Source organism: Camelus dromedarius, chromosome 15, assembly GCF_036321535.1.
Source record: "Camelus dromedarius isolate mCamDro1 chromosome 15, mCamDro1.pat, whole genome shotgun sequence".
NCBI classification, from domain to species: domain Eukaryota; kingdom Metazoa; phylum Chordata; class Mammalia; order Artiodactyla; family Camelidae; genus Camelus; species Camelus dromedarius.
Window position 1 is genome coordinate 45,911,482 of NC_087450.1, and position 26,223 is coordinate 45,937,704.

Genomic DNA, 26,223 nt, shown 5'->3' on the forward strand with positions numbered 1-26,223 from the left:
AATGGATACTTACTCGAATGAAAAAACAGACATCCACTGGGCATCTGCTGTGCACCAGGCTTGTGCCTGGCAACACAGGGGCTGCAAACAGGATACCTCCTAGTTCTAGCCTAGAATCTATTTTCCAAACTCTAAATTTATATCCACTAAGACTATTTATTCTGCTCATCTTTGGACCATCTTCAATTTATACCTGATCACATTTTTGTTCCTTTTCACAAACCCAAGTAACTCTGATTTATTCAATTTCTGTTTCCTCTAAACCAGAGTTCCTCACAGCCAGCACTGTGCATCACAGGATGCTGAGCAACATCCCTGGTTCTACCCGCTAGACACCAATAGCAATCCTCCACTCAGGTGTAGCAACCAAGAAGTGTCCAGGCATTGCCAGATGCACCCTAGGGGGTTGAAATTGCCCCCAGTTGAGAACCAGAGCTCTAAACTATCTTCCCATGATTCCTTCCAGCCCCAAAGCTGGAATTTTCTTTCCCTTTTCCTCTCTTCCTGGGCTACATTCCTCTTCCTTTTATAATATCCCCCTGGTCCCAGGGGTGTACCGCTTCCTGCTAATTCTCTGAGTTGATGGGAACCTGCCTTTGGCTCCACTAAACATGATAGAGGGACGTGAAAATAATCAACATCATGTAGGTAATTACAAAAAGGAAATAAGCTCAGGAAATACAAGAGACAGGAGCACAGGCAGCTCAGAGTTCTAGCTTAGCTAGCTCACTCTCCCAGGGCTGACACAGCTCTGGGGCACCCGGTCTGGCCTTGACCCTCCTGCCTGGCTATACAGAAGGAAGACCTGTCTTTAGAGAAGGGAGGCTTGCAACCATCACTCTCTCAGTACAACCTGACCGTCCACAGACCAGACCGAGACCCCTTTTCCATGGGTGCATCCAGTCCTGGCCACTGGCATCTTCCTTCTACCTAAAACCACCTCTCCCCTTTGTCTGGAATCATTCTCTTTCTGCATCCCAAAGAGTCTAGCATTACATCATCCACTCAGCATCACTTTGCTTTTTTTTTTTTTTTTTTTTTTTTGCCTCCTCCATTGCCTGCAAGGCATTTCACTCTAACAGTCTAAGCACAACAATGCAAAACTATTGTGCTCGAGAGCAGGAGCTAGAAGCCTATCATCTGTCTCCATCTACCTGTCCACCTGTCTGTCTATCCATCAAGCTATGCCTTTCCTCAGCCCCACATACCTCCTTCCTCACTTTAATCCCTGCAGTCACTTCTGCCCCCACCTCCAGCTTTCCTGAAATTGCCCTCCTCTGGTCACCACGGACTTTGCTATTCCTAAGTTCAGCGTCCACCATCGTCCCCTCTCCCCTGACCACCCAGGTCCTTCCATCCTCTCGCTGCCCCCTGCCCTGGGGACCTCTCCTGCCCCTCTCCTGCTTTCCCCTTTCTTGCCAGCTCCTCTCCTCACTGCCTTTCTTTGGCATCACTCCCTCTGCCCACTGCTGAAATGCTGCTGCTTCTTGGAGCCCTGTCCTGGGCCGCCTTCTTTCCTGCATTCCTACCTACTCTCCTTGGTGTCTCCCCAAGGTGTCAGTTACCATCTGCGTGTCTAGATGCATGCACCACCCACCTCTCCAGAGCTTCAGCCACCGTGGTCAGCGCCACCTGGGCAGAGTGCTGCTATGTGTAGCAGTTGGTATTTATTGTGCACTGACATGACCTGGGCTGAGTGCTTGACTGGGGTCATCTCATTTAGATTTATAACCACACCTCCCAGCAACCTTGTGAATAGTGCCTAGGAGCAGTTCCAGAGGGCAGCTCTGGATCGTTACCCCTATGTCATAGAGGGGTAAACTGAGGCTCAGGAAAGAAGTGATCAGCCCCAAAAGCTCAGTCTTTCTGGCTCTAAAGCTGGCACTTTTACCCACAATGCTCTAGTGTGAGCCTCCAGCAGCTGGGAGCAGATTCTCCTCATTTACTCCAAGCACTTCGGCCACATTTCTTCCTCCTCCTGCCCACAAGTTCACCAAAGAAGTGGGCCCTCTGCTTACTGCCAAACACCCTCATTCCCAGCACTGAGGTCAGGAGAAATGGGTGGGAGCAGCACCTGTGAATGGCAGCTCCCAGCTGGAGAGGACAGGTCACAGCGATAGCATTTACACTGACAGCAGATTAAGTTCATCAGTTCCAAGTTCTAAGGCTCACCTTATTTTGAAAGTTAACACCTCTGAAGCTGGGACACATCGTGTAGGCAGCATTGTAGTTTAAGGGTGATGTCTGTGGGACCCCTATCACCACAGTGTATCTTCCAGTATCTCGTGTACCTCTTCAAGCCTGGTAACAAGACTCTAAGGTGGGTCATTACCCCCATTTGACAGCTCAGGAAGCTGGGGTTCAGAAGATGTGTTGCTCAGGGCCATACAGCTCTCGGCTGCACCAGGGTCAGTGGGGACCAGTGGTTCTTGCTCCTCCTGCTCATCTAAATTTTGGGGCTCAGGGGAAATGGTCAGGGTGCAGACAAGCACTGCCAGGAGGGAGGGGCCCGGCACTCAGCCTCTGCCAGCCGAGTGATACCAGGTCTGGGTCCTTCCCCCTCCAGTACTTCGTCTTTGACTTCCACGTCTCTCCTGATGTCATGTTCGACAAAATCATCAAGATCTCGGTGAGTAGGGCACAGTCCCTGGCAGGCAGGGCTCTTAGCTCAAACTGCACCTTTGTGCAGACTTGCAAAGGGCACCCCCTCTGGGTGGACCAGCCATTAAAAAGTAGATCTGTTCCCAGACACACATCTGAACAAGTAGAGCACTTGGGCCCCTCTCACTCCATCAGCCAGGTGCTTCTGTATAGTGTACAGCCTGCTCACCCATACCTGGGAGCCCACGAAACACAGGCAAGGCAGAACGTGCTGATGCTAAGCCTCAGAGAGCTGCCCTGCCCTGTCAGATGCCCTCCTGCTTCACTGTGAAGCTCAGGCCCCCAGAAAGAGTGAGGTGGCACCACTAGGAGTCAACCCTTTGCCCCATGGAAAGCCTCAGCCCCATCCCACCTGACTGGCGGCTGGTGGTTCTGCCTGGAAGGTGATTCACTCCAAGAACCTGCTGCGCAGCGGCACCCTCGTGGGGTCCTTCAAGATGGATGTGGGAACCGTGTACTCCCAGCCTGGTGAGTAGTCACGTGGCCCGGTCAGCATCAGTGCACACGGCTCCGGGATCGCGGGGCATGCTGTCCTTCCCACCCTGCCAGCCCCTGGTCTCAGCCTGGCCAGGACCGTGAACTTGGGTGGGGCCATGAGTGCACACAGTCATGGGGTGTGCAGGGCAATGGAGTGCCCAGTTTGCATACAAACACAGTGACTACCTGCACCCAGTCTGCGAGGTTCACAGGAGTCCCACGGGGTAGGTGGCATCACCCCCTTTTACAGTTGAGAAGCCTGGACCTTAGAGAAGCACCCGGGCTTCCCCAGTCACCCAGTTGGTCTGTGGTGAAGTTAGGCTTTATTGAGTCCCAACAAAGCCACATTGTTCTCAACACCAGATGCAGTGACACTGGGCCCTCAAAACACTTCCACTGACCACCGATCAAGGGACCCAGGCCACCTGAGAACAGCCATGTGGGGCTGTGTCTATGGGAACCCGGGGACCAACCCTGCATGGGGTTGATGAAGGAACTCTGAAGGGTGGCCCAGAGGGCTGGTGACGACGGCTGGGCCAGGCAGAGAAAGTGCCCTTGGCCTGACACACAACAACTAAGCACACGGCCAGCCCAGGAACCACGGGCACACAAGCTGGCATAGGGCTCCACCCAAGCCCCTCAAGTGAACTTGTCACTGAGGGTACAGTAAGGACCTCATTAGCCCTTCAACAGTGGCAATACAATGTGTGACTATCGCATCTGACCCTCACAAAACAGTGAGGGAGGCATCAGCATTCCTTCCCATTCTACAGACGAGATAAATGAGGCCAAGAGAAGTTGTATCTTGGAGGTGCCACTAAACTATTAGGTTGAACAAATTGGTTATTCTTTATGGTTCAGCCTAGCAGACACTTGGCTGGTGCACATTATAACTATCATTCAGGCCAGGAAATTGAAGTTCAAAACCCAGGATTATACACATAAAAATCACAAAATCAAAAATCATGGAAACATCAAGAGACCTTAAAAACACATAGCCCAATCTCTCTATGAAAGGACAGAAAGAATAAATCCATTCCCTCTTCAAATAGCCTTTAACTTTGAAGGCAAATTTTATGTCCCTTCTGAGTCTTATTCTCTTTCCTTGCTAAATTTCCCCCAGTTCGTCCAACCATGCGCACATCTGTCCATCTATCCATTCATCCATCCACCCACCTGTCCATGTATTAATCCATCCTTCTATCCATCTATCCATCCATCCATCTACATTTTCAGCTAGCCTGGCAGTCCCCTACCCATCCTCTATCTATCTCCCCACCCAGCCATCTAGCTACATTTTCATGTATCTGTCCCACAAACGTCTGCTCCAGCAAGACTCTGAAGCTCTGGGGCAGCCTAGGACACGGCCCCCTCCTCCTGAGGTGTGCCACTTCTGCCACACCACACCCCCGGGTGCATGACCGGGGCAGGACCTTGCCCCAGCCCCCCTTGCTCAAGGAACTCTCTCCCCTCTGGCCCAGAGGCAGGCAGAGCTGTGGCCCTAGGGCCACTGGACCTGATAGCCTGGACTCTAAGGGCCAACATGGCGCTCAGCCCGGGTCTCTGGGGCGGCCCTGAGGGAGGGAGCGGCCCTGGGTAGGGTCTGCAGGTGCAGCCCTCCCTCCTCGCTACTGCAGAGCACCAGTTCCACCATAAGTGGGCCATCCTGTCGGATCCTGATGACATCTCTGCGGGGCTGAAGGGCTATGTGAAGTGTGATGTCGCCGTGGTGGGCAAGGGGGACAACATCAAGACGCCCCACAAGGCCAATGAGACAGACGAGGATGACATCGAGGGGTGAGACGCCCTTCTCCCCTGGCCCCTGGAGACCTGGCCCGGCCCTTCCAGGGGCACAAAGGGAGCCCCCAGGGTGAACTTGGCCCAGAGATCTTGCCCTCTGTCTGTCTCCCTCACCCACGCACCCAGATGGCCCAGCTCTCCCTGAAAGGAGCCAGCCTTAGTGTCCATGGACTCTCCACACGGGACAGAAAGGCCTGAGGCAAGGCGGGCAGGGTTCACAGAGGACAGTCAGGAATGACAGTCATTTGACATCCAGACTTCTGACTATGAGAAACTTGGATAAAAGAGGGAAGATTCCCAGAGCTGCTGGGCCTTGAGTCTACACCCAGGAGAGCAAAGAAATTTTCTATTCTGTGCCAATTTTAAGCAGCTGACAGTGGCTGTTGAGAAATATTCTGGGACCTTGTCTGAACACAGTGGGAGAAAGTGCTGGGATCCAATGAGCCATGACTTCGGTGGGCCGGGGAGGGAGCGTGGTGGCTATGGGTGAGGTTTTTGTGTGGGAGAAAAGATGTGACACACAGCTAGGAAAGGGGACAGCGTTACCAGGATGGTTCTCCCACTCTATAGTTCACAGTTTACAAAGTACTCATGTATTTTAACCTATTTATCATATTCCTGGGAGGTGGCTGTATTCCCATCTTAAAGGTGAGGAAACTGAGGCTCAGAGAGATGGGGAGATTTGCCCAGGATCCCACTAGAGAGCAGCTACCATCAACTTGAGCATCTTTAGTCCTAGCATGGTCCTTCTCAGCCGTCCTTCACATGTTGTCCTGGTCCCCAGGGGTGTGTAGATGCTGGTGCAGGAATCTGGGAGCCCGGGTCCGGCCACCACAGTCCTAACTGTATGCACCAGCAGGAACTTGCTGCTCCCCGAGGGGGTGCCCCCCGAACGCCAGTGGGCCCGGTTCTATGTGAAAATTTACCGAGCAGAGGGGCTGCCCCGCATGAACACAAGCCTCATGGCCAACGTGAAGAAGGCTTTCATTGGTGAGAACAAGGATCTGGTTGACCCCTACGTGCAAGTCTTCTTTGCTGGCCAGAAGGTATTGGGGTACAGGGTGCAGGAGGCTGGGGAGTGGGGTGACATGCACCAGGGTGCAGGGGGATGGGCATGGGGTTCTGGGGACAGACATGAGGCAAAATCAGAAGCTTCCAAACTAGCCTTTGATCACTTTGGTGCGTTCACCTCTGGAAGTGAGGAGAGATGAGCAGAGCTCCAGCTCAGACGGGCTGGGGGCGAAGCCAGTCTGAGCCTCAGGGATTCCTCCCCGGCCCCAGGTCACAGAGACCAAGAACTGAGGGGGGACACTGACAGGGAGGAGAGTCTGAGAGGCTGGTCGGGAGGAAGAGTGAGGAGATGAGCATGCATACACACGCACGTACACACGTGCACACCCACCACGTGCCACACATAACACATATATATACACACGTGCACCATAGGTACACCCACCACATGCCACACATAGCACATAGACACACACTCACACGCAGACACACATGCTCACACACACCCAAACCCTCACTCCCTCCCACCAGGGCAAGACCTCAGTGCAGAAGAGCAGCTACGAGCCGCTGTGGAATGAGCAGGTGGTTTTTACCGACCTGTTCCCCCCACTCTGCAAGCGCATGAAAGTGCAGATCCGGGACTCGGACAAGGTCAATGACATGGCCATCGGCACCCACTTCATTGACCTGCGCAAGATTTCCAACGACGGAGACAAAGGTCAGTAGCGGGAAGCTGGGGTGGGGGTGCTGAAGGGATGGAGTCAGTGAGACCCCCACACATGCCACCACCATCCCTCACACACCACCACCATCCCGCACCTCAGCTGGAGAGGCGCCGGGAGTGGTCAGGGTTTTGTGAGCAGCCTCTGCCTCAAGGGAAGGGTGGAAACTCATGACTCAGGTCTGCACAGAGCTGCCTGGGCCTGTCTGAGCCAGGCTGCCTGGATTCGAACCCCAGCTGCTCTGAGAGTTAGAAGCTGTGTGAGCTTTGTACCTGTTTTCTCATCTGTAAAATGAAAATAATAACAATTATCTATGTGTGCATATATACATACACATTACATACACATGCGTACTGCCACCACAGTGCCTATCTACAGACATGTGGGGACTTGGAAGGACTGACCCTTCCTAGGACCCGGGCACTGAACTGCGTACAAGGGATACAGAGCAAGGGAGGAATCCATCCTGCCCTCACGGTGCTCACTGGGGATGAGGGAGGTGCATGTGCTACCAAATTCTCAAAACCTGAGGCAGGAGACACAAAAGACCACAGATTGTACGATTCCATTTATATGAAGTATCCAGAATAGGCAAATCCATAGAGACAGAAAGTCGATGAGCAGTTTCAAGGGGGTGGGGGAGGGGGAGGGGGATGAACTGCTGAAAGATGCAGGGTTTCTTTTGAGGGGGATGGAAAAGTCCTGGATGATTGCACAACATAGTGAATACACTAAAAACCATTGAAATGCATACCTAAAAATGGTGAATTTTATGTTACATGAAGTATATCTCAAATTTTAAAATGCTGTAATATTTTTTATAAACTAGGCACAACAAAAGCCAAACACATAAGGCAGAATTGGATCCATGTTTCACATGAGACACAACAAATCCCAACAGGAGAAAAATAGTTGGGACTAGGAAACGGGAGGGCTTCATGGGGGAAGAGCGTTTAACAGGCAGAGGCAGAGAGGAAGGACCTTTGGAGAGGAGGCGGGGTGGTCTGGGGAAGCAGGGTGAGGCCGTGGTGGCACGCAGCTGTCCTTCAAGTGGCTTGCAGGCAGCCCCTGGAGCAGGCACCAGGCAGCAGGGAGCATGACTTTGCTCCACAGAAATGGATGTGTGTGTATGTGGGGTGCCACAGCCCCCGCAGAGAATAAGCAGACACACAAATGTGCCCCATGCGAGTGAGAAGACCACCCCGTCGCCGTGCACAGCAGACACGAGCTCTCCCTGCGGCCCCTTTAGAGCCTCAAGCTGCCCCACAGGCCCTCTCTAGCCTCAGATGACTTCCCGAGCCAGGCATGAGGTCCTCAGCTCAGCAACCAGGAGGTGCAGGCTGGGAGCCCCCCAGAGAGGTCCCCCCACCCCGAGTGAGCCCCTCCACCCTCTGCCCCACCCCCCCGCAGGCTTCCTGCCCACGCTGGGCCCGGCCTGGGTGAACATGTACGGCTCCACACGCAACTACACGCTGCTCGACGAGCACCAGGACCTGAACGAGGGCCTGGGGGAGGGCGTGTCCTTCCGCGCCCGCCTCATGCTGGGCCTGGCGGTGGAAATCCTGGACACCTCCAACCCTGAGCTCACCAGCTCCACGGAGGTGCAGGTGGAGCAGGCCACGCCCATCTCAGAGGTGAGGCCCCTGCTGGGGGCCCTGTGCTGTCCGCCAGAGCCCCCTGCTTAGCCGCCTTCCCGCCTCAGCAGCCTGGGCCTGGGCTCGGCCTGTGGCCGCCCTGCTTGCCTAGGGGGCCAGGCCCCCAGAATGAGACCTCCCTCCCCAGGAAGCAGTGTCCCCTTCCACTGCCTGCCACCGCTCTGCCCGGAGGTCCTGAGGTGGAGCCCTGCCTCTGCCCTGTTCCTGGCGGTGGCTGTCCTCGTGCTGGACAGAGCTGCCTTTCCCCCAGGGACATCCAGGCTGGGGGGCAAAAGGAACGGGGCCTTCAGTGTCTGGGCTCCCAGCTCCATGGCTGGGTAGGCTGTCCCCCACCATTAGCCCCCAGGACCTGTCTGCGAGATGGTAGGAGGAGGCCTGGCCCCAGGCCCAACATCCCCACTGAGTTTCAGAATGGTTTGAACCACCTTCTCCACAGAGCTGTACAGGGAAGGTGGAAGAATTCTTTCTATTTGGAGCCTTCCTGGAGGCCTCAATGATCGACCGGAAAAACGGAGACAAGCCCATCACCTTTGAGATCACCATAGGTGAGAGCTGGGCTCACGGAGGGGTCTTCAGGCTTGGGGGCTGCTGGGTGGTAACTGCCAGGCCCGGCTCCACAGCCACGGAGGGAGGAGAACTTGGACCACTTCCCTCCAGTGTCCTCAGGGGCCCATGCAGCACACAGCGTCTGCCTGTGGATGGGTGCACACACGCCCCACAGGGTGCACCTTAGTTCCACCTAAGGGCTAGGCTGTGTTTGGGACACGGGGAGGAAAGACGCCCTCCCTGCAGAAGGGAGCGAGGCCTTGCTGGGTTGGAGAGCAGAGGGTGGGAATAAGGGTCACTTCTTGGGCCGGATCTTGAGCTCAGAGGTCAGCGGGGCTTCTAGGGAGGTCTCTTTCCCTGGCTAGTGTTCTATCCTCTCCGAGCTGGCTCAGACCCCAGCACCCGCCCCTTTCCCTGACTTTCCCTCTTCCCTCCCACAAACCTCTGGACTAGAGGGGAGAGTAGGGCCTGGTGGGAAGGACTCTAGGCCCTCTCAAGCCCTCCCCTGCCTCCAGGCAACTATGGGAATGAAGTTGATGGCCTGTCAAGACCCCAGCGGCCTCGGCCTCGGAAGGAGCCAGGAGATGAGGAGGAAGTTGATCTGATCCAGAACTCAAGTGATGACGAGACTGACGAGGCTGGGGACCTAGCCTCAGTCTCCTCCACCCCACCCATGCGGCCCCAGATCACTGATAGGTGAGCCAGGTGGGACACAGGGTCCTGGGTGGCCCTGCTCGCTGCCCCCCATCCTCTTATGGCCCACCCCCCCACCTCCCTGGGCACCCGGTCCTCAACCTCCCACCTGCTCTGCCCGCCCCCCCACCCCAGGAACTACTTCCATCTGCCCTACCTGGAGCGCAAGCCCTGCATCTACATCAAGAGCTGGTGGCCGGACCAGCGGCGCCGCCTCTACAACGCCAACATTATGGACCACATTGCAGACAAGCTGGTCAGGGCCAGGCCATGGGTGGGAGGGGAAAGGGAGAGGTGGGGGTGCTTCGGACGGCCTCACTCAGCCTGGAAGCTTCCCTTGCAACATACAAGGCCTGCCTGTCCAGCAGCTTGCTGTTGGGGTAGGGGAAGGACTACAGGAATGGCCCCAGCAGGAGTTCCTGTCCCAGCCCCAGTCCCAGGAGTGGTGGGGGGCCTGAGGGCTACCCGGAGTGTCGTCTGGGAATCTTGGCCCGTCTAGTCCTGGGTTTCCCTGGAGGCAGCTGGCCAACCCCTCTGTCTCTGGCCTGCGCCCCTTCCACCCCTCACATCTAGCTCTAAGTTCTGCCCAGCCCCTGTGAGTCACCAGACCACAGACTCAGGCCAGAGGGCTTCTTCCTTCAGGAATGAAGACCCATGAACATGAAGGCCTCCAGGCTCTGAAAACGGAAACTGGTGGTTTCCTTATGATGGTGGGACACTCCAGGGACAGTGCTCATGGGAGGTCCTAGGGCACTAGCCCCCATCCCCCTGATGAATGGGGGAAGACATCTGGGGAGGCTGAGAGGGGCTAGGGCTCACACTCCTGGTTCACAGGAAGAGGGCCTGAATGATGTGCAGGAGATGATCAAAACGGAGAAGTCCTACCCTGAGCGTCGACTGCGGGGCGTCCTGGAGGAGCTGAGCTGTGGCTGCTGGTGAGCAGTGGGGCTGCTGAATGGGGCGGGGGTGGCGGGGTGGGCAGAAGTGGGGGCTGGCAGAAAAGGAGGCATTTGCAGGCCTCCTGCTGGCAGGTGGGCTCTGCTAAGCCCTGCCCCCCACTTTCGGCCCCAGCCGTTTCCTCTCGCTTGCTGACAAGGACCAGAGCCACTCGTCCCGCACCAGGCTAGACCGAGAGCGCCTCAAGTCCTGCATGCGGGAGCTGGTGAGGACGCAGCTGGACCACACGGGGGACGAGGGAGGGTCTGGAGATGGAAAGGGAACCCAAGATGTGGGAATAACTGTCTCTGAAGTCACAGCCCCCAGGGCCAGCCCCTCCATCACATGTCGTGGACTGAGTCCCACTTACACCCACCCCCCGACCCCACAGGAGAGCATGGGGCAGCAGGCGAAGACCCTGCGGGCACAAGTGAAGCGGCACACTGTGCGGGACAAACTGAGGCTGTGCCAGAACTTCCTGCAGAAGCTGCGCTTCCTGGCAGACGAGGTGTGCCCCCCGACGGCATGCACAGAGGGGATGCCGGCCCCAAACCCAAGTGACCCGAGGCGGAAGTGGGCTGCACAGGAGGGGTTGAGCCAGATCACCGAGGAGGTCCCTCCTCCTCTGACAGCCATTGGGGGACAGGGGTGACCAAGCCTTTCACCCTGTCGGGTGTTCTTCCCGCTGGATCAGTGGGAAGAGAAAGAAATCCCAGCGTCAGGGGTCCTTCCCTCTGTGGGTCCAGGCCTGGCCAAGAGGCAGGACCTCTCCCTCACTGGCCCCCACCCTGCCCACCCCAGCCCCAGCACAGCATCCCCGACGTCTTCATCTGGATGATGAGCAACAACAAGCGCATCGCCTATGCCCGGGTGCCCTCCAAGGACCTGCTCTTCTCCATCGTGGAGGAGGAGCTGGGCAAGGACTGCGCCAAAGTCAAGACCCTCTTCCTCAAGGTGCCGGAAGGGAAGCGAGATTGTGGGGTGGAGGGGTCTGGGCTTCTTTCAAGGGGTCAGCCTCCCCTCGGAGGGAGCAGCACCCCCACCCCCGGGTCTGGCTGGCCTGAGCTGATGGTGTGCTCAGAGAAGAGATGGAGAGAGTAGGAATGGCAGGGGGTCCCATCCCATCCATTCTTCTTGGTGCTGTGTTCCCCACCCCAGTGGGATGGCTGCAGAGGGACACAAGTCCTCTGACCACGGCCTCCTCCAGCCCCCTGCCCCTTCCTCACCCCACGGGCTCCAGCAGCTGACCCCGTGCCCACCCCCAGCTGCCGGGGAAGCGGGGCTTCGGCTCGGCAGGCTGGACAGTGCAAGCCAAGCTGGAGCTCTACCTGTGGCTGGGCCTCAGCAAGCAGCGCAAGGACTTCCTGTGTGGCCTGCCCTGCGGCTTTGAGGAGGTCAAGGCGGCCCAGGGTTTGGGCCTGCACTCCTTCCCGCCCATCAGCCTGGTCTACACCAGTGAGTGAGGACGCCTGCACCCGGGCCGCCCCTGGCTCCCAGCCCTCACCCTGGGAGGGCGCTGGCGGGTCGCCTGTTCCCAGCACCTCAGCCTGCTCTCCCCACAGAGAAACAGGCCTTCCAGCTCCGCGCCCACATGTACCAGGCTCGGAGCCTCTTTGCCGCCGACAGCAGTGGCCTCTCAGACCCCTTCGCCCGAGTCTTCTTTATCAACCAGAGTCAGTGCACAGAGGTGAGGGCCAGGGGAGGAGGGAGGGCACTGGGGGAGGCCTGTGAGCTTCTGGGGCCTGGAGAAATAGATCGGTCAGTACCCCAGACCTTTAGAGGAAAGGCTTGCAGATAACTGCCGGCCCAGGCCACACAGGTGAAGGCTTTAACTGTGGTTACATTCTGCATGGAGGACAGGGAAGACCTTGGCAGGGATTGGGGGAAGTCGGTCAGGAGCAGACCTCATATCAACCCTCATTTTAAGATTCCCAGAAGAGCCAGGGAATATGTCCCTCCTGCCCCTGAGCCCCCTGGAAACCAGAGTGATTAGGGGTGACTCCTGCTCGGGTGTCTGCCCACCCAGTACCACTGATTACCCGTCTCCCCCACCCCGTGCTGCAGGTGCTGAATGAGACCCTGTGCCCCACCTGGGACCAGATGCTGGTATTCGACAACCTGGAGCTCTATGGCGAAGCTCATGAGTTGAGGGACGACCCCCCTATTATTGTCATTGAAATCTATGACCAGGACACCATGGTATGGGTGGGGTCCGGCACCAGGGACCACCCCAACATCGCCTCACTCCACCTGCACTGGCGGCCCCTCCCCTGCTCTCCCCCAGGGTTCCTCGGCCAGTGTGCTGGCTGGGAAGCTGGAAGTCTGGGCTGCAGACCAGCCCCTCTAGGACACCCCAGGTGTCTCCTGCCCTGTCACCACAATCTGATTCCTTCCTGGTGCTCGGGGACTCTGGGGTCTCAGGGAGGAGATAGGCCAGGCCATCCCCACCTCCTAGCATGGACAGACCAAACTCGGGCCCAGAATCTTCAAGAGGTGTACCAGCAAGGCCTGCTGTCCCCAGCCTTCCCCCATCCCAGGGACTCCCCAACCCCTGCTCCCACCTACCACAGTCAGCTGCCCAGCTTTCAGTAGGAGCTCTGGAGTAGGGGAGTGGAGGATTGGGGTGCCCTGAGTGAGCTCTGGGCTAGAGGTAGGCACGCCTGTTTCTAGTTTGAGTACTGCATTTGCCATTCACTACCAGCCTGGCCTGGGCTAGCATGAGACTTGGTTTCCCTGTCTGTAAAATGAGATGATCCCCATCTGTACGATGCAACTCCATGGGGCTGTGGGGGACTGAATGAGATCCGGGATATGAATGTTCTTCTTAAATTCAAGCGCTGCGAGGCTACCTTGGCTGTTTGTTGTGTCAGGGCAAAGCCGACTTCATGGGCCGGACCTTTGCCAAGCCCCTGGTGAAGATGGCCGACGAGGCATACTGCCCACCCCGCTTCCCGCCCCAGCTCGAGTACTACCAGATCTACCGTGGCAACGCCACAGCAGGGGACCTGCTGGCCGCCTTCGAGCTGCTGCAGGTGGGGCTGCAGGGAAGATGGGACTGGGCAGGGGGCCAGTCTCCTTCCCATCCTGCTGTGAGGCCAGTCGGGACGGAAGCTGAGGATGTGGTTCTTGGGGACCTGGGCTGTTCAGCTTTCCCCATCTCCTCAGATCACATGGCAAATAACTCATGAGGAGAGGGAGGTCTCCTCAGGCTCCCCAGGGTATGACACTATGTCCCGTATTTCCCAGATTGGACCAGCAGGGAAGGCTGACCTGCCGCCCATCAATGGTCCAGTGGACATGGACCAAGGTCCCATCATGCCTGTGCCCATGGGCATCCGGCCCGTGCTCAGCAAGTACCGGATTGAGGTGTGTGAGGACCGCGCTGAGCCCCTTCCGTCCCTGCCCACAACAGGCCCTGCTGTGCTCTGCTTCCCAGCCCCCCTCACTATCTCCCTATCAAGGGTCTGTGCACATATTACATGGTTGGCATCAGACTCCAGTGGTCTTTGGCAACCTCAGGCCATGCCTCGTTTTTCAGATAAGGGTGATGAAGGGCAAGGAGGCAAAGTGACTGGCCCCAGGTCACACCCAGGAGCTGGCAGCAGACCCAGGCTCCTGCCCACCTAGTGCCTGCCCCTTCTGCTCTGTCACACTGCTACCATCCAGGACCTATCCCAGCGCTCCTGTCTGCCCCTGACACCCAACCTCACCCTGAAGCCCCTTCAGGACACCTGCCCCTTATCAGCTCTCCCCGCCCGGCCCCCACCCATGCACTGCTGACCCAGGAGCCAAATCCTTCTCGGGTGGCCTGGCACCCACAGCTGGTGCCCTTGACTGAGGGGCCCTCCTCTTCCCCTGCCTCCCCCCAACTCATGCAGGTGCTGTTCTGGGGCCTGCGAGACCTGAAGCGGGTGAACCTGGCCCAGGTGGACCGGCCACGGGTGGACATCGAGTGTGCGGGGAAGGGGGTGCAGTCGTCCCTGATCCACAATTACAAGAAGAACCCCAACTTCAACACCCTCGTCAAGTGGTTTGAAGTGGTAGGTCTGGGCCCCGGGGGTTGCTGGGGGTGGCCAGGCAGCTGGGCAGGGCCAGGTGCCTCTGCCCCTTCTCTGGGCTCAGGCCGCGCTGGCCCCCGCCCCCAGGACCTCCCGGAGAACGAGCTCCTGCACCCGCCCTTGAACATCCGCGTGGTGGACTGCCGGGCCTTCGGCCGCTACACCCTGGTGGGCTCCCACACCGTCAGCTCCCTGCGGCGCTTCGTCTACCGGCCCCTGGACCGCTCGGCCCCCAGCTGGAACACCGCAGGTACGGCCGTGCCCCACGGCCCGCAGATGGGGCTGCAGGTGGATTCTTCCTTGGGGCCATCCCCTTGTCGGGGTCAGGGAGTCCAGGAGGGAGGTCCCACCCCGGGGGCCAAGGAAGGCTGCCCCGGGCTGCCCCTCACTCTCGAGCCAGAAAGGGCCAGAGCTGGGCATCCTTAGAGGGCCCGAGGGCAGATGGCTTCCTCTGCCAGGTCTTGGAGAAGACCCAGGCCCCCTCCCAGCCTCCACTGTGTCACTCACCACAGCCCACCCTCCTCTCTGGACACCTCGTCCTCTGCCTATGCCCATCTTTTCTCCCTCAGCTGTCACCTCCCTCCCCCTCCCCTCAGAAAGCTCCAGAATCAGCTTTAACCTCCAGTCCTTTCACCCACTTCTGACTCTCACCATTACTTCTGCTCTTCCCTGTCTGTCTGTCCATCTCTCTGTCTAGGCAGACTCCCCCGGGGCTGCCATGTGCTGTACAATGGGGGGCCCTCCTCTCACCCCGCAGGGGAGGTCGTGGTGAACATGGAGCTGGAGGTGCCGGTCAGGAAGCTGGAGACCATGGTGAAGCTGGATGCGGTAAGGCGCCTGGGGTCAGTCCCGTGCTGGCTGGGGACGTGCAACTGCATATGACACTTTACCAGAGCCGGCCAGTCCACCTGCAAGACAATACATTAATTTTAAGTCACTCCTCCTTCAGCATGTGATGAGCCAAGGCTCCCCTGACTGCATGTGGACATGGCCCTGTCCTAGACTGCCCTGGAAGGGAGGACTCAATTCTGCGTGTGTATGTGCATGCATCTGGGGACACATGCCTGAACACGTGGTATGCATGTATGAGAGGCAGAGGGAACAGCAACCATGCGAATAGCCTGCAATTATTTTTATTCCAACAAACACCATAGGCAATGGATTCCTTGTGTGAATACCAGTGTCCTTTCCAAAGGGTCCCTGGTTTTCCTTCCCAGCCATTCACAAAAGACCCTCTCCAGGCCTGGCCTGGGGATGAATTTCCAGGTGGAAGCTCCTTATTCCTCCTTTGGGACTAGGGCTGCCAGAGGGAAACCTGGGGGTTCACATGTGGAGGTAGCATCTGCCAAAGAGAGCAGGATGGAGGCCGGCCTGGAACAGGCCATCCTGAGTCCAGGCAGTGTGGAGGAATAGGGAGCGGGCCTCCCCCCAGCCCCCCATCGCTTGCTCTGGACCTGGTTCCTCATGCCATGTGCTTCATGCAGCCTGGGGTGCCTCCTAGCTTCTGAAGCCTGAGCTAGGTCTGAAAGGACCTTCCTTTACCCCCATCATCTTCGTCCCCAGAGAGTCCCAGCCAGCTGGCTAAGTTAGCGCGGGCATGGCTTTTGGGAAAGGGGAGCAGTTGAGGCCCAGGCCTGGACCACAGGCCCCGGATGGCACAGCCAGGGGCTCCGGGACTGCACCCAGAGATCCCACATCCCCGTCAGCTCCCAGCCTCCTGATCTCCCCCTGAGGAGTCTGTTCCTCCTGGGGTAGGGGGAGCCCCCTAGTTTCAGGCCATCAGTGAACAAAGAGGACATCACAGGCCCCATCATCCCACAGGCCCTGGGCTCCAGTGGGGCCATTTTCACCAGGATCCTCTTCAGCTGTGTCACTGAGCATCCACTTAACTGTTAAGGCCCTTGCCCTCCCTGTAGCCGACATTACTGCGTACAGGCCGCTTGTCTTGTCAGCCTCCCCTCCCGACGCTGCCTGCTCACTGCAGTAATCACTTGGGGAGTGTGCAGCTATCCCCATGCCCAGTACCCCCATTTAGACTCAGTGGAGCCCTGCAACTGATCATTTTTAAAAGCCCCCAGTCATTCTAATGTGTAGCCAGGGTTGCCAACCACCACCCTGGAAGGTCTGAGGAAACATCTGCGAGGCAGAAATTTCACAGACTCAGAATAGGCTTTGTGAGCACAGGCGCTTACAACACACAGGGAACATCCCTGCATGAGCTCCCTCTCCGCCACTCTCCCTGGCTGGGCCGCTGCCTGCCACTTCCAGTCCCAGTGACTAAGGTCTGTCCCTGTCTCCTTGGTTCCCCCCTGCAGACTTCTGATGCGGTCATCAAAGTGGATGTGGTGAGTGTGGGGACCATGGGGGGTTCTGGGGAGAGAAGACCCTGCACCATGTAAGGTGTCAGGCCAAGGGGAGCAGCTTCGGGGACTGAGACGCCCCCAGCCCCTGATGCTCCAGATAGCACACCCCCCCAGAGAGGCAGAGGGAGAGAGCTGCGTGGGCAGCAGGGCCCCTGAGCGCTGGTTCTGCCTTGGCTGGTGGTTCACGTTGGCAGGTCATGACCCTCTGTGGGCCGTGGCATCCATTTCCACAAAACAAGGCCCTGCCCCTTTGACATTGGTGGCCCCCCAGAGCCTCCTGGAGCCCAGGGCTTCCAGGGAGCAGATGGCCAGAATGGATGGGGGACTCCCAGATGGTCCAGGGCTCTGGGAGTGGCCAGGGTGCAGGGATGTATGCAGGACTCTGGACCTGGCCAACCCTTCAGGCTGACGAGGAGAAGGAGAAGAAGAAGAAGAAAAAGGGCAGCTCAGAAGAGATGGAGGAGGAGGAGCCGGATGAGAGCATGCTGGACTGGTGGTCCAAGTACTTCGCCTCCATCGATACCATGAAAGAGGTGAGGCCTCGGGCCAGGGTTGGGGGCTGAGGTGACCCCCCAACTCCACACAGACCATTCAGTCCAGCTTCTTTCCCACCCCCTACTCCATCAACATGAGCTTGGAACAGCCTGTCTCACAGCCTTGAAGTTCTAGTTCAGCACTCACCTTTTCCAGGATGGAGGGCCAGTCCCCCTTCCCTGGCTTGGTTTTCTCTTGTCTTCATTCATTTATTGCACAAATATCTCTTGAGTATATATGATCAAACACCAATCTAGGTGCTATGGGAGCCTAAAGATAAGATGCCATACCTGCCCTAGGTATTTCCTGGACATGCAAAATGGACATGTAAGCAGATACATTGCGGTGTGATAACAAAGGCAATTCAGTGCCTGGGGGAGTCAGGGAAGGCTTCACAGAGGAGGTGACCTTTAAGGAAGAAGAGAAACATGCACTCAGAGGCCAAAAGGGAACAACTTCTCAGTAGTACTTGCACATCTGTTACTATTTAACACCTAATGCTACTTTATTTTACACACCTCGGTCACTCCTGCTGTGAAATGTTCTTCCTCTATTGTGTGCACTTGGGTTCTGTGTGCTGAGCCAGATGGCAATTTCCAGAAAGTACATTTCTCCTCTTCCTCGTTTGTCTCTTCTCCACACTGCCAACCTAGCTCAGGGCACTCCCTGACTGACCGACTGATCGACTGACCCACTGATCGGGAGGAACATGTGCCTGTGGTTGTGTTTCCTCAGCCAAGCTGATCCAGCCACACTCTGCCCCCACGCCCTTTCTGTGACCCAAGCTGTGTAATATTTACCATCCACATTAGTCAGAGCACAGGCTAAGCTGCTGTAGTAAGTTAGATTGGTGTAAACAAGAAGAAGGTGGTATGGTGATTCCATGGTGTCGGGGACCAATATCCTGCCATCTTGTTACTGGCATCTGTATGGTTACATACAGATTGCTTTCCATCACATCCCAATACCAGTGCACAGGAATTTGTCAAGAGGAGGCATACTCCTTTCCTTTTAAATCCCCAACCTGGAAGCTGCAAATATCACTTTCACTCATATCGGCTAGAATCTAGACCCTTAATCACACTTGGCTGCAAGGTAGGCTGGGAGAAGTAATCTTTAGCTATGTGGCTGTGTGCCCAGGAAAATTTTTGAAGAACAGGAGAGAAGAAAATTGGGGGACACCTAGTGGCATCTTCTCCCACCATCACCTCCTGGATTCAAGTTGGCCACGCAGGAGCTCCAAGAGGCTGCCTTGTGTCTATTCCTGTAATTTGCACAGGCTACCACCAGGTGGCAGTGGCACCTTGGTTGAAACCTGGTGATTTAGTTAGTGTCCAGTGTATACTGACTGAAGCACATTTTCTTTTCTTTTTTTTTAATTGAAGTATAGTCAGTTTACAATGTACAATTTCTGGTGTACAACGTAATAGTTCAGGCATACATATATATAAACATACTTGTTTCATATTTTTTTTCATTATAGGTTACTATAAGATACTGAATATAGTTCCCTCTGCTCTACAGTATAAACTAGTTTTTTATCTATTTTATATATAGTAGTTAGTATCTGCAAATCTTGAACTCCCAACTTATCCTTTCCCACCCCTTTCCCCCCTTGGTAACCATAAGTATGTTTTCTATTTCAGTGAGTCTGTTTCTGTTTTATAAATAAGTTCATTTGTCTTTTTTTTAGATTCCACATGTAAGTGATATCTTATGTCATTTTTCTTTCTCTTTCTGGCTTACTTCACTTGGAATGGCAATCTCCAGTTCCAACCATGTTGCTGCAAAAGGCATTATTTTATTATTTTTTATGGCTGAGTAGTATTCCATTGTATAAATATACCACATCTTCTTTATCCAGTCATCTGTTAATGGACATTAAGTTTGCTTCCATGTCTTGGCTATTGTAAATAGTGCTGCTGTGAACATTGGGGTGCATGTATCTTTTCGAATTAGAGTTTCCTCCAGATATATGCCCAGGAGTGGGATTACTGGATCATAAAGTAAATCTATTTTTAGTTCTTTGAGGAATCTCCATACTGTTTTCCATACTGGCTGCACCAAACTACATTCCCATCAACAGTGTAGGGAGATTCCCTTTTCTCCACACCCTCTCCAGCATTTATCATTTGTGGACTTTTTAATGACGGCCATTCTGACTGGTGTGAGGTGATACTTCATTGTAGTTTTGATTTGCATTTCTCTGATAATTAGCAATATTGAGCATTTTTTCATGTGCTTATTGGCCATTTGTATGTCTTCATTGGAGAATTGCTTGTGTAGGTCTTCTGCCCATTTTTGGATTGGGTTGTTTGTTTTTTATCATTAAGTTGTATAAGCTGTTTTTATATTCTGGAAATTAAGCTCCTGTCAGTCTCATCTTTTGCAAATATTTTCTCCCATTCCATAGGTTGTCTTTTTGTTTTGCTTATGGTTTCCTTTGCTATGCAAAAACTTATAAATTTAATTAAGTTTAATTTGTTTATTTTTACTTGTATTTCTATTGTCTGGGTAGACTGCCCTAGGAGAACATGAAGCACGTTTTCTTATTCAGTTGTACTTTTCTACATTAAAAAAAAAATACCACTAAGAAGCAACCTTAAAGGGCACATGTTTTTCAATGACACACAATTTAAAGAATCATAAACTGCTAAGTACAGTTAAGCCATATTGTACACATCATAAACTTTTTTAACCCACTTAAGCAAAGCTTATGATGGGTTGGAAACCCAGTAGGAAAGAATTTCTGCTTCTAAGCATTTAAGACTGGTCTGAGACCACAGTGTGGGGTTAACAGACTCCTCCCCAGGAAGCCCACCTTCCCTGTTCCTCATCTCATCTTTTGGCAGCAACTTCGACAGCAAGAGGCCTCAGGAATTGACTTGGAGGAGAAAGAGGAGATGGACAACACTGAAGGTGAGCCCTGGAGCCCTGGATCTCTGCGGGATGGGTAGCTCTCCTGCCTGTTGCACCCTGGCTGCTTCTCTTTCCCCTTCTTGTGGGTCCCTAAAGCTGCAGCAGCCAACAGCAGATATCAGGCATCCTTGGCCACCAGGAAGCAGGCTGAGGCCCTTATCTACTGTGGCTTTTACTCTGATCAGTTCAGCAGAATGATGGACAGACACTTAGAGCCACAGAGCATCAGAGCTGGAAGAGACCTCAGAGTTCATTCCATGCAGCATTTCTAGACCTTTTCCATGGAACCCTATTAAAGGGTATTCTGAAGGGAAAAGAGTTCTTGGGTCAAATGGGTTAAACAGGTCCTTGGGTACAGGACTTCTCAGTGCCTTTAGTATACAAATGCTATTATAAATCTCTAAAAGGAAGACATAGAATAAATTATTTCCCCAACTTATTTTGTGTGTGTATATGTACATATCCTTTCTTTTAAATCATTCCAAGAACTCCTGCACCTGGTGTTCCACTGAATGCTGTTTGGAAATGCTGATATAGAACAATCCTCTTAATGTTAAAGACAGGTAGACTGAGGCCAGGGAGGAGAGCAAGCTGGCACCAGAGCCAAGCTTCTTCCATGCCCCTCTCTGTCAAAGGGCACGCAACAGTCTTTGCACATTCCCCGCATACTGGTGCCCTGCCCCGTGTGAGGCAGGCATGCCAGGCAGCGTTGTCTGCATGTTCCAGATGAGCACACCGAGACCTGCAAAGTTAAATTAGCAAAGCACTGGAGCTGGGTCTCCAACCCAGGCCTTCCTGCTCAGATCATCTCCATCTGCTTGTCTGTTTCTGGCTAGGCCTGAAGGGGCTGATGAAGGGCAAGGAGAAGGCAAGGGCTGCAAAGGAGGAGAAGAAGAAGAGAGCCCAGAGCCTGGGCCCTGGTCAGGCGTCTGAAGCCCCTGAGAAGAAGAAACCCAAGATTGATGAGCTCAAGGTGAGGGTCTGGAAGCAGATGCTGTCAGGGTGTGGGCACCAGGTGGCAAATGGGGCAAGACGGAGGCCCGTGGACCGGCCTTGCCCCCTGACGGCCCAGTCTGGCTCAGGTGTACCCCAAGGAGCTGGAGTCAGAGTTTGACAACTTCGAGGACTGGCTGCACACTTTCAACCTGCTGCGAGGCAAGACGGGGGATGACGAGGATGGCTCGACTGAGGAGGAGCGCATCGTGGGCCGGTTCAAGGTCAGGCAGGGAGCGCGGGCCCAGCCCCTGAGCCCCAGGCCCTGAGTCTTGAGCCCCCTATAAGCTCTTCTCCCCACCCCAGGCCCAGGGCTGACAGCCAGGTGGAACCGTCAGCTGTCCTGGTTGATAAAATATGAAAATACTTCCATGCTGATTGACAAAGAGCATCTGCCCTGAACCCAGCTCCCCACCCCTCCTCTCGTAGAGTTTCCTCCCTGGCCACTCATTCCAGAAACCCTGACTCCCCGTGATCCAGCAACTGAAGGGTTAAGGCCCCACCGCAGCAGGGCGCAGACCCTCAGTGCTCTTGGCTATTTTGAGTGCCCACCCCTGCCTGTGCCCATGGGAACCTGCACCCTGACCCACGCTTGCCTTGCCCCAGGGCTCCCTCTGCGTGTACAAAGTGCCCCTCCCAGAGGACGTGTCTCGGGAAGCCGGCTATGACCCTACCTATGGCATGTTCCAGGGCATCCCCAGCAATGATCCCATCAACGTGCTGGTCCGAGTCTATGTGGTCCGGGTGAGAGTTCCCTCGCATCCCCTCCCCCCAGCCCCCCAGTCCTCCTGCCCCGGAGGTGCTGAAGCAGCTGCAAACTGACAGCCTCCAACTGGGAGGCACCAGAGAGGTCAGCTAGTCTGATTCCCATCATTTATAGAGGGGGAAGCCAAGGCCCAGAGAGGGTCGGCATCTTGCCTAGGGTCACACAAGTCTCTGGTCCAGTGCTCCTGCCCTTCACCATCATGGGGCCATCAGGGAGAAGGGCAGGGGCACTGGAAGATGAGGAGGGTGTGGGGAGCCCGCTCAGGACCACCCCTCCACCCCAGGCCACAGACCTGCACCCTGCAGACATCAATGGCAAAGCCGACCCCTACATCGCCATCCGGCTGGGCAAGACTGACATCCGTGACAAGGAGAACTACATCTCCAAGCAGCTCAACCCTGTCTTTGGGAAGTAAGGCCTCTTGCTGCCCACCGCCACCCCACCCTGACTTCCTCAGCCCAGACTACCTCCCACCCCACCCCGACCCTCAACCCTTCTCCCAATCCTCTCCCACCAGGTCATTTGACATCGAGGCCTCCTTCCCCATGGAATCCATGCTGACGGTGGCCGTGTATGACTGGGATCTGGTAGGCACTGACGACCTCATCGGGGAAACCAAGATCGACCTAGAGAACCGCTTCTACAGCAAGCATCGTGCCACCTGTGGCATCTCCCAGACCTACTCCACGTGCGTGGGACGGGGCAGGGCAGATCGCATCTGCTGCACCTTGACTCTAAAAACAAGATTCAGACCATGTGGTTTGGGAAGGGAAACATGCTATGATTTCTGTCCCAGCCAGGCCTCCACCCCTACAGGCTCTGGGCTCAGCCTTCAGGGGCCAGGACTACAGATTCCAAGACAGAGAGCCAGGGGATTCCAGGACAGAGGGCAAGATGAGGAGAGAAAAATGGGCCAGGAAGAGGGGCAGCACTGTGTGCTGGGAAGAGTCCACAGGGGATCTGGCCGGCCTGTGGCACCAATGGGCTATGTGACCCTGGTCAAGCCCCTTAACCACTCTGATGATCAGTTTCCTCAGGGAGTCTTTGAAGTTCCGGAGGAGTGGACACAGTGGGGGAATGGTGCAGCCTGCACTGGGGGAGACTGGATGCTCATCCTTGGGACACTGAGCATGTGGGGCCAAAGCCCAGGCAGGAAGCCCTAGTGTCTCAGCCAATCCTGGAACACAGGGCAGGGATCACTTACTGACATGGAGCAATGGCCAACCTAAGAGAAGTGGCCAGGACCGTTGCCACCCAGGGATGGCCCAGCTGCACCCCGAGCTCCCACCAAGCCTGTGTGTTTCCTCCCACAGACATGGCTACAATATCTGGCGGGACCCCATGAAGCCCAGCCAGATCGTGACCCGCCTCTGCAAGGAGGGCAAAGTGGACGGCCCCCACTTCGGGCCCCCTGGGAGAGTGAAGGTGTCCAACCGTGTCTTCACGGGACCCTCCGAGATCGAGGATGAGAACGGTAACAGGATGCCAGATGCAACCATGGGGATGTCAGAGGCCAAGGAGGGTCCCACACTTCCCTGTGGTGGGACCGCCCCCTTGCTCATCACCCTAGCATCCCCATTCTTTCCACCCAGCCTCTGCCCTTCCACGCCACCCTACACAGACGTGCCCACTTGTTACCTTTTCTCTCCTTAGCATCCCTGTGGGGTAGGGAGGTTCTCCCCATTCTGCAGATGAGAAAACTGAGACCCAAAGGGTTTCAAAGACTTGCCCGAGGTCACACAGCTCTTCGGAGGCAGAGTGAGGGTGTGGGCCTGGGTTGCACTGGCTTTCCCCATCCCTTCGCCCCCATAGCACTTCCCAGAAAATCGGCAGGTGTCTCTGCCAGGAAACCACCACCTTCAAGGTGCTGGGACAGGATTTGGGTTCTTCTTCCTGACCTCACAACCCAGAAAGATTCTCTGGTCAAATTCCCCAGGCAGAGGAAACCAAGGACACAGACCTCTCTCGGCCTGTGCGGCAGCTAAGAGCTTGGGCCAGCCATGTCTCCCTCTGTGCCTCAGTTTCCCCCACAGTAACCTGGAGGTGGGGCCTTTTTGCCCCTGTGTCCCTGGCCCAGCACAGGTCTCTTGTTCTGCTGAGCCTCTGTGTACAGCTGACCCACGACACCCACAGGTCAGAGGAAGCCCACGGAGGAGCACGTGGCACTGTTGGCCCTGAGGCACTGGGAAGACATCCCCCGTGTGGGCTGCCGCCTGGTGCCTGAACACGTGGAGACACGACCACTGCTCAACCCTGACAAGCCGGGCATCGAGCAGGTGACTGCCCCGGCTGGGCGCTGAGGTTCTCCAGCATTTGGGATCAGGAAGTCCCAACCTGGGTCCATGAGAACAGATCCTCATGCTGTTCACTGCATTCACCCCGCACACACACACCATGGCCCTTCACCGCTTACGTCTTAGCATTGAGTGAGAATTCCATCAGCTAGGGTGGAGACCTGGGATTGCAACTGGCTATTGGTGATGTCATAGGAATGGCTGGCATCCCAGGATGAAAACTGATGAAATGGGCCCTGACAGGACAAAGGCTGGGAGGGAGAGGAGAACTGGCCTTGCTGAGCACAGGGAGGAGTCTGTGAGAAGACCTGCCACGACCTCCTTCCTCAGGGCCGCCTGGAGTTATGGGTGGACATGTTTCCCATGGACATGCCAGCTCCCGGGACACCTCTGGACATCTCCCCACGGAAGCCCAAGAAGTGAGCTGCTCGGACCCAGCACCCCTTCCTCCCTGCTCCCCATGGTGTCCCTTCTGCAGGAGGCTCCAGGCCCAGGTCACCTAGTCAGTCCCATGTGGCCTTGTAGGGGGGAACAGAGCAACTCATCAAGAAGGTTGTGGGGCCCACCCAAGGCGAGTCCCCTTTGCTGAGACAGGAGCCACACCCCCACTGTGCGGTCAGTGAGGACGATGAGGACTTCATCCTCACAGATCCACCCCTCCATGCGCACGTGCACACGCACACACCCACAAGACGCAGAACCCCTGAGAGCCTGCTCTGCTCCCTGACCATCCCCACTCTGGGCTGTCATGCAGCTCTGACAAGTTTTATTTAAAGCATCTGCTGATGAGATGTGCAGGGTGAGTGCCCAGAGGTGAGTGGGTGGGAGAACAGAAAGAGCACTGGGTCAGGAGCCAAGCCACCTGCCTCTCCTGTTTGACAGTTTGTCTCCCTGGCCCTCAGTTTTCCCATCAGTAAAGCAGCAGGATCAAATCATTGCCAGCACTGGCCTCAACGCCTGTAATCAGGGCCAACCGCGCAGACCTATGAAGTTGCGCAGGGCACCACGCTTATTTCAAGACGGCGGTCTTAAAATTCTTAATGGTTTTCTAACCAAGGGCCCAACACTTCCATTTTACACTGGGCTCTGCAAATTACACAGCCAATTCTGCCTGGAATAGCCAGCAGGTGGGACCCCACATATGCTGTTCCAGGGCCCGCCACGAGGGGACACCCCAACTCATTGTGTCACCAGGACTTGCAGTCCAGGGCATAACTCTGGAGAGTCACACTCCAGTCCATGTTTAGTGGTTGACTCCACCTCACTCCTAAGGGTTGAAATGTAACTACCTCACTGATCATGACAATCACACTTCTGGGGAAAATCCCTTTGGGGGACAATAACGTAAAGAAGACCAGATTCCATGGTGGTCCCCTGCCAGCTGGAGCGGAGCTTCTGGCCTCTGGAGATGGGGGATCTTGCTCCCAACTCTCCAAGCCTCGCTTCAGCCACCCCCCAGCAGCCAGTCCCTCCCCTCCCAAGGCAGCCTCTCGGAGACCTGAGTCAGCCTCCCTGTCCAGGAGTGTGTTCTGGGTCCTGGTGTTCCAGCCAAACTGACTCCCCTCTACCTGGGGCTCTCCTCACAACAGCCAGGCTGGGCTGGATGACCGTCTTTCTCTTACCCAGGATCCCCATATGTCCCATTCCCTCAGCTTCTCCCCGCACCTGCGTACTCAGCTCCAGCCTGGCCCAGGCCTCAGGCCCACCCCAAGTCCCCAGGACTTGTCCCAGCCATCTGCTCTCCAGCCCCATCTTAGCCCCAAGACCCTGGGGTAACCCTCACCCCCAGACTGCT

General features: G+C 55.8%; 1 protein-coding gene across 2 annotated transcripts in view; it reads left to right on the forward strand.

The window, feature by feature from the left end:
- The window catches only part of OTOF (otoferlin), an 83,060-nt gene that overhangs the window by 53,576 nt on the left and 3,261 nt on the right, over window positions 1–26,223 (forward strand). Inside the window, exons 11-42 of one of the 2 annotated variants that reach the window (XM_064494670.1) lie at window positions 2,567–2,629; window positions 3,045–3,129; window positions 4,776–4,935; window positions 5,798–5,984; window positions 6,481–6,667; window positions 8,082–8,305; window positions 8,763–8,871; window positions 9,388–9,568; window positions 9,701–9,821; window positions 10,400–10,500; window positions 10,637–10,727; window positions 10,893–11,009; window positions 11,303–11,455; window positions 11,767–11,956; window positions 12,064–12,188; window positions 12,566–12,700; window positions 13,372–13,533; window positions 13,748–13,867; window positions 14,380–14,541; window positions 14,647–14,809; window positions 15,317–15,387; window positions 16,875–16,904; window positions 17,327–17,455; window positions 20,309–20,375; window positions 21,212–21,348; window positions 21,458–21,592; window positions 21,975–22,112; window positions 22,418–22,545; window positions 22,652–22,822; window positions 23,448–23,608; window positions 24,268–24,410; window positions 24,759–24,847. In XM_064494670.1, the coding sequence (XP_064350740.1) occupies window positions 2,567–2,629; window positions 3,045–3,129; window positions 4,776–4,935; window positions 5,798–5,984; window positions 6,481–6,667; window positions 8,082–8,305; window positions 8,763–8,871; window positions 9,388–9,568; window positions 9,701–9,821; window positions 10,400–10,500; window positions 10,637–10,727; window positions 10,893–11,009; window positions 11,303–11,455; window positions 11,767–11,956; window positions 12,064–12,188; window positions 12,566–12,700; window positions 13,372–13,533; window positions 13,748–13,867; window positions 14,380–14,541; window positions 14,647–14,809; window positions 15,317–15,387; window positions 16,875–16,904; window positions 17,327–17,455; window positions 20,309–20,375; window positions 21,212–21,348; window positions 21,458–21,592; window positions 21,975–22,112; window positions 22,418–22,545; window positions 22,652–22,822; window positions 23,448–23,608; window positions 24,268–24,410; window positions 24,759–24,847 (4,235 nt within the window). Of the gene's footprint in view, window positions 1–2,566; window positions 2,630–3,044; window positions 3,130–4,775; window positions 4,936–5,797; window positions 5,985–6,480; window positions 6,668–8,081; window positions 8,306–8,762; window positions 8,872–9,387; window positions 9,569–9,700; window positions 9,822–10,399; window positions 10,501–10,636; window positions 10,728–10,892; window positions 11,010–11,302; window positions 11,456–11,766; window positions 11,957–12,063; window positions 12,189–12,565; window positions 12,701–13,371; window positions 13,534–13,747; window positions 13,868–14,379; window positions 14,542–14,646; window positions 14,810–15,256; window positions 15,388–16,874; window positions 16,905–17,326; window positions 17,456–20,308; window positions 20,376–21,211; window positions 21,349–21,457; window positions 21,593–21,974; window positions 22,113–22,417; window positions 22,546–22,651; window positions 22,823–23,447; window positions 23,609–24,267; window positions 24,411–24,758; window positions 24,848–26,223 lie in introns of both variants that reach the window. The other variant, XM_031466718.2, reaches the window with a different exon arrangement.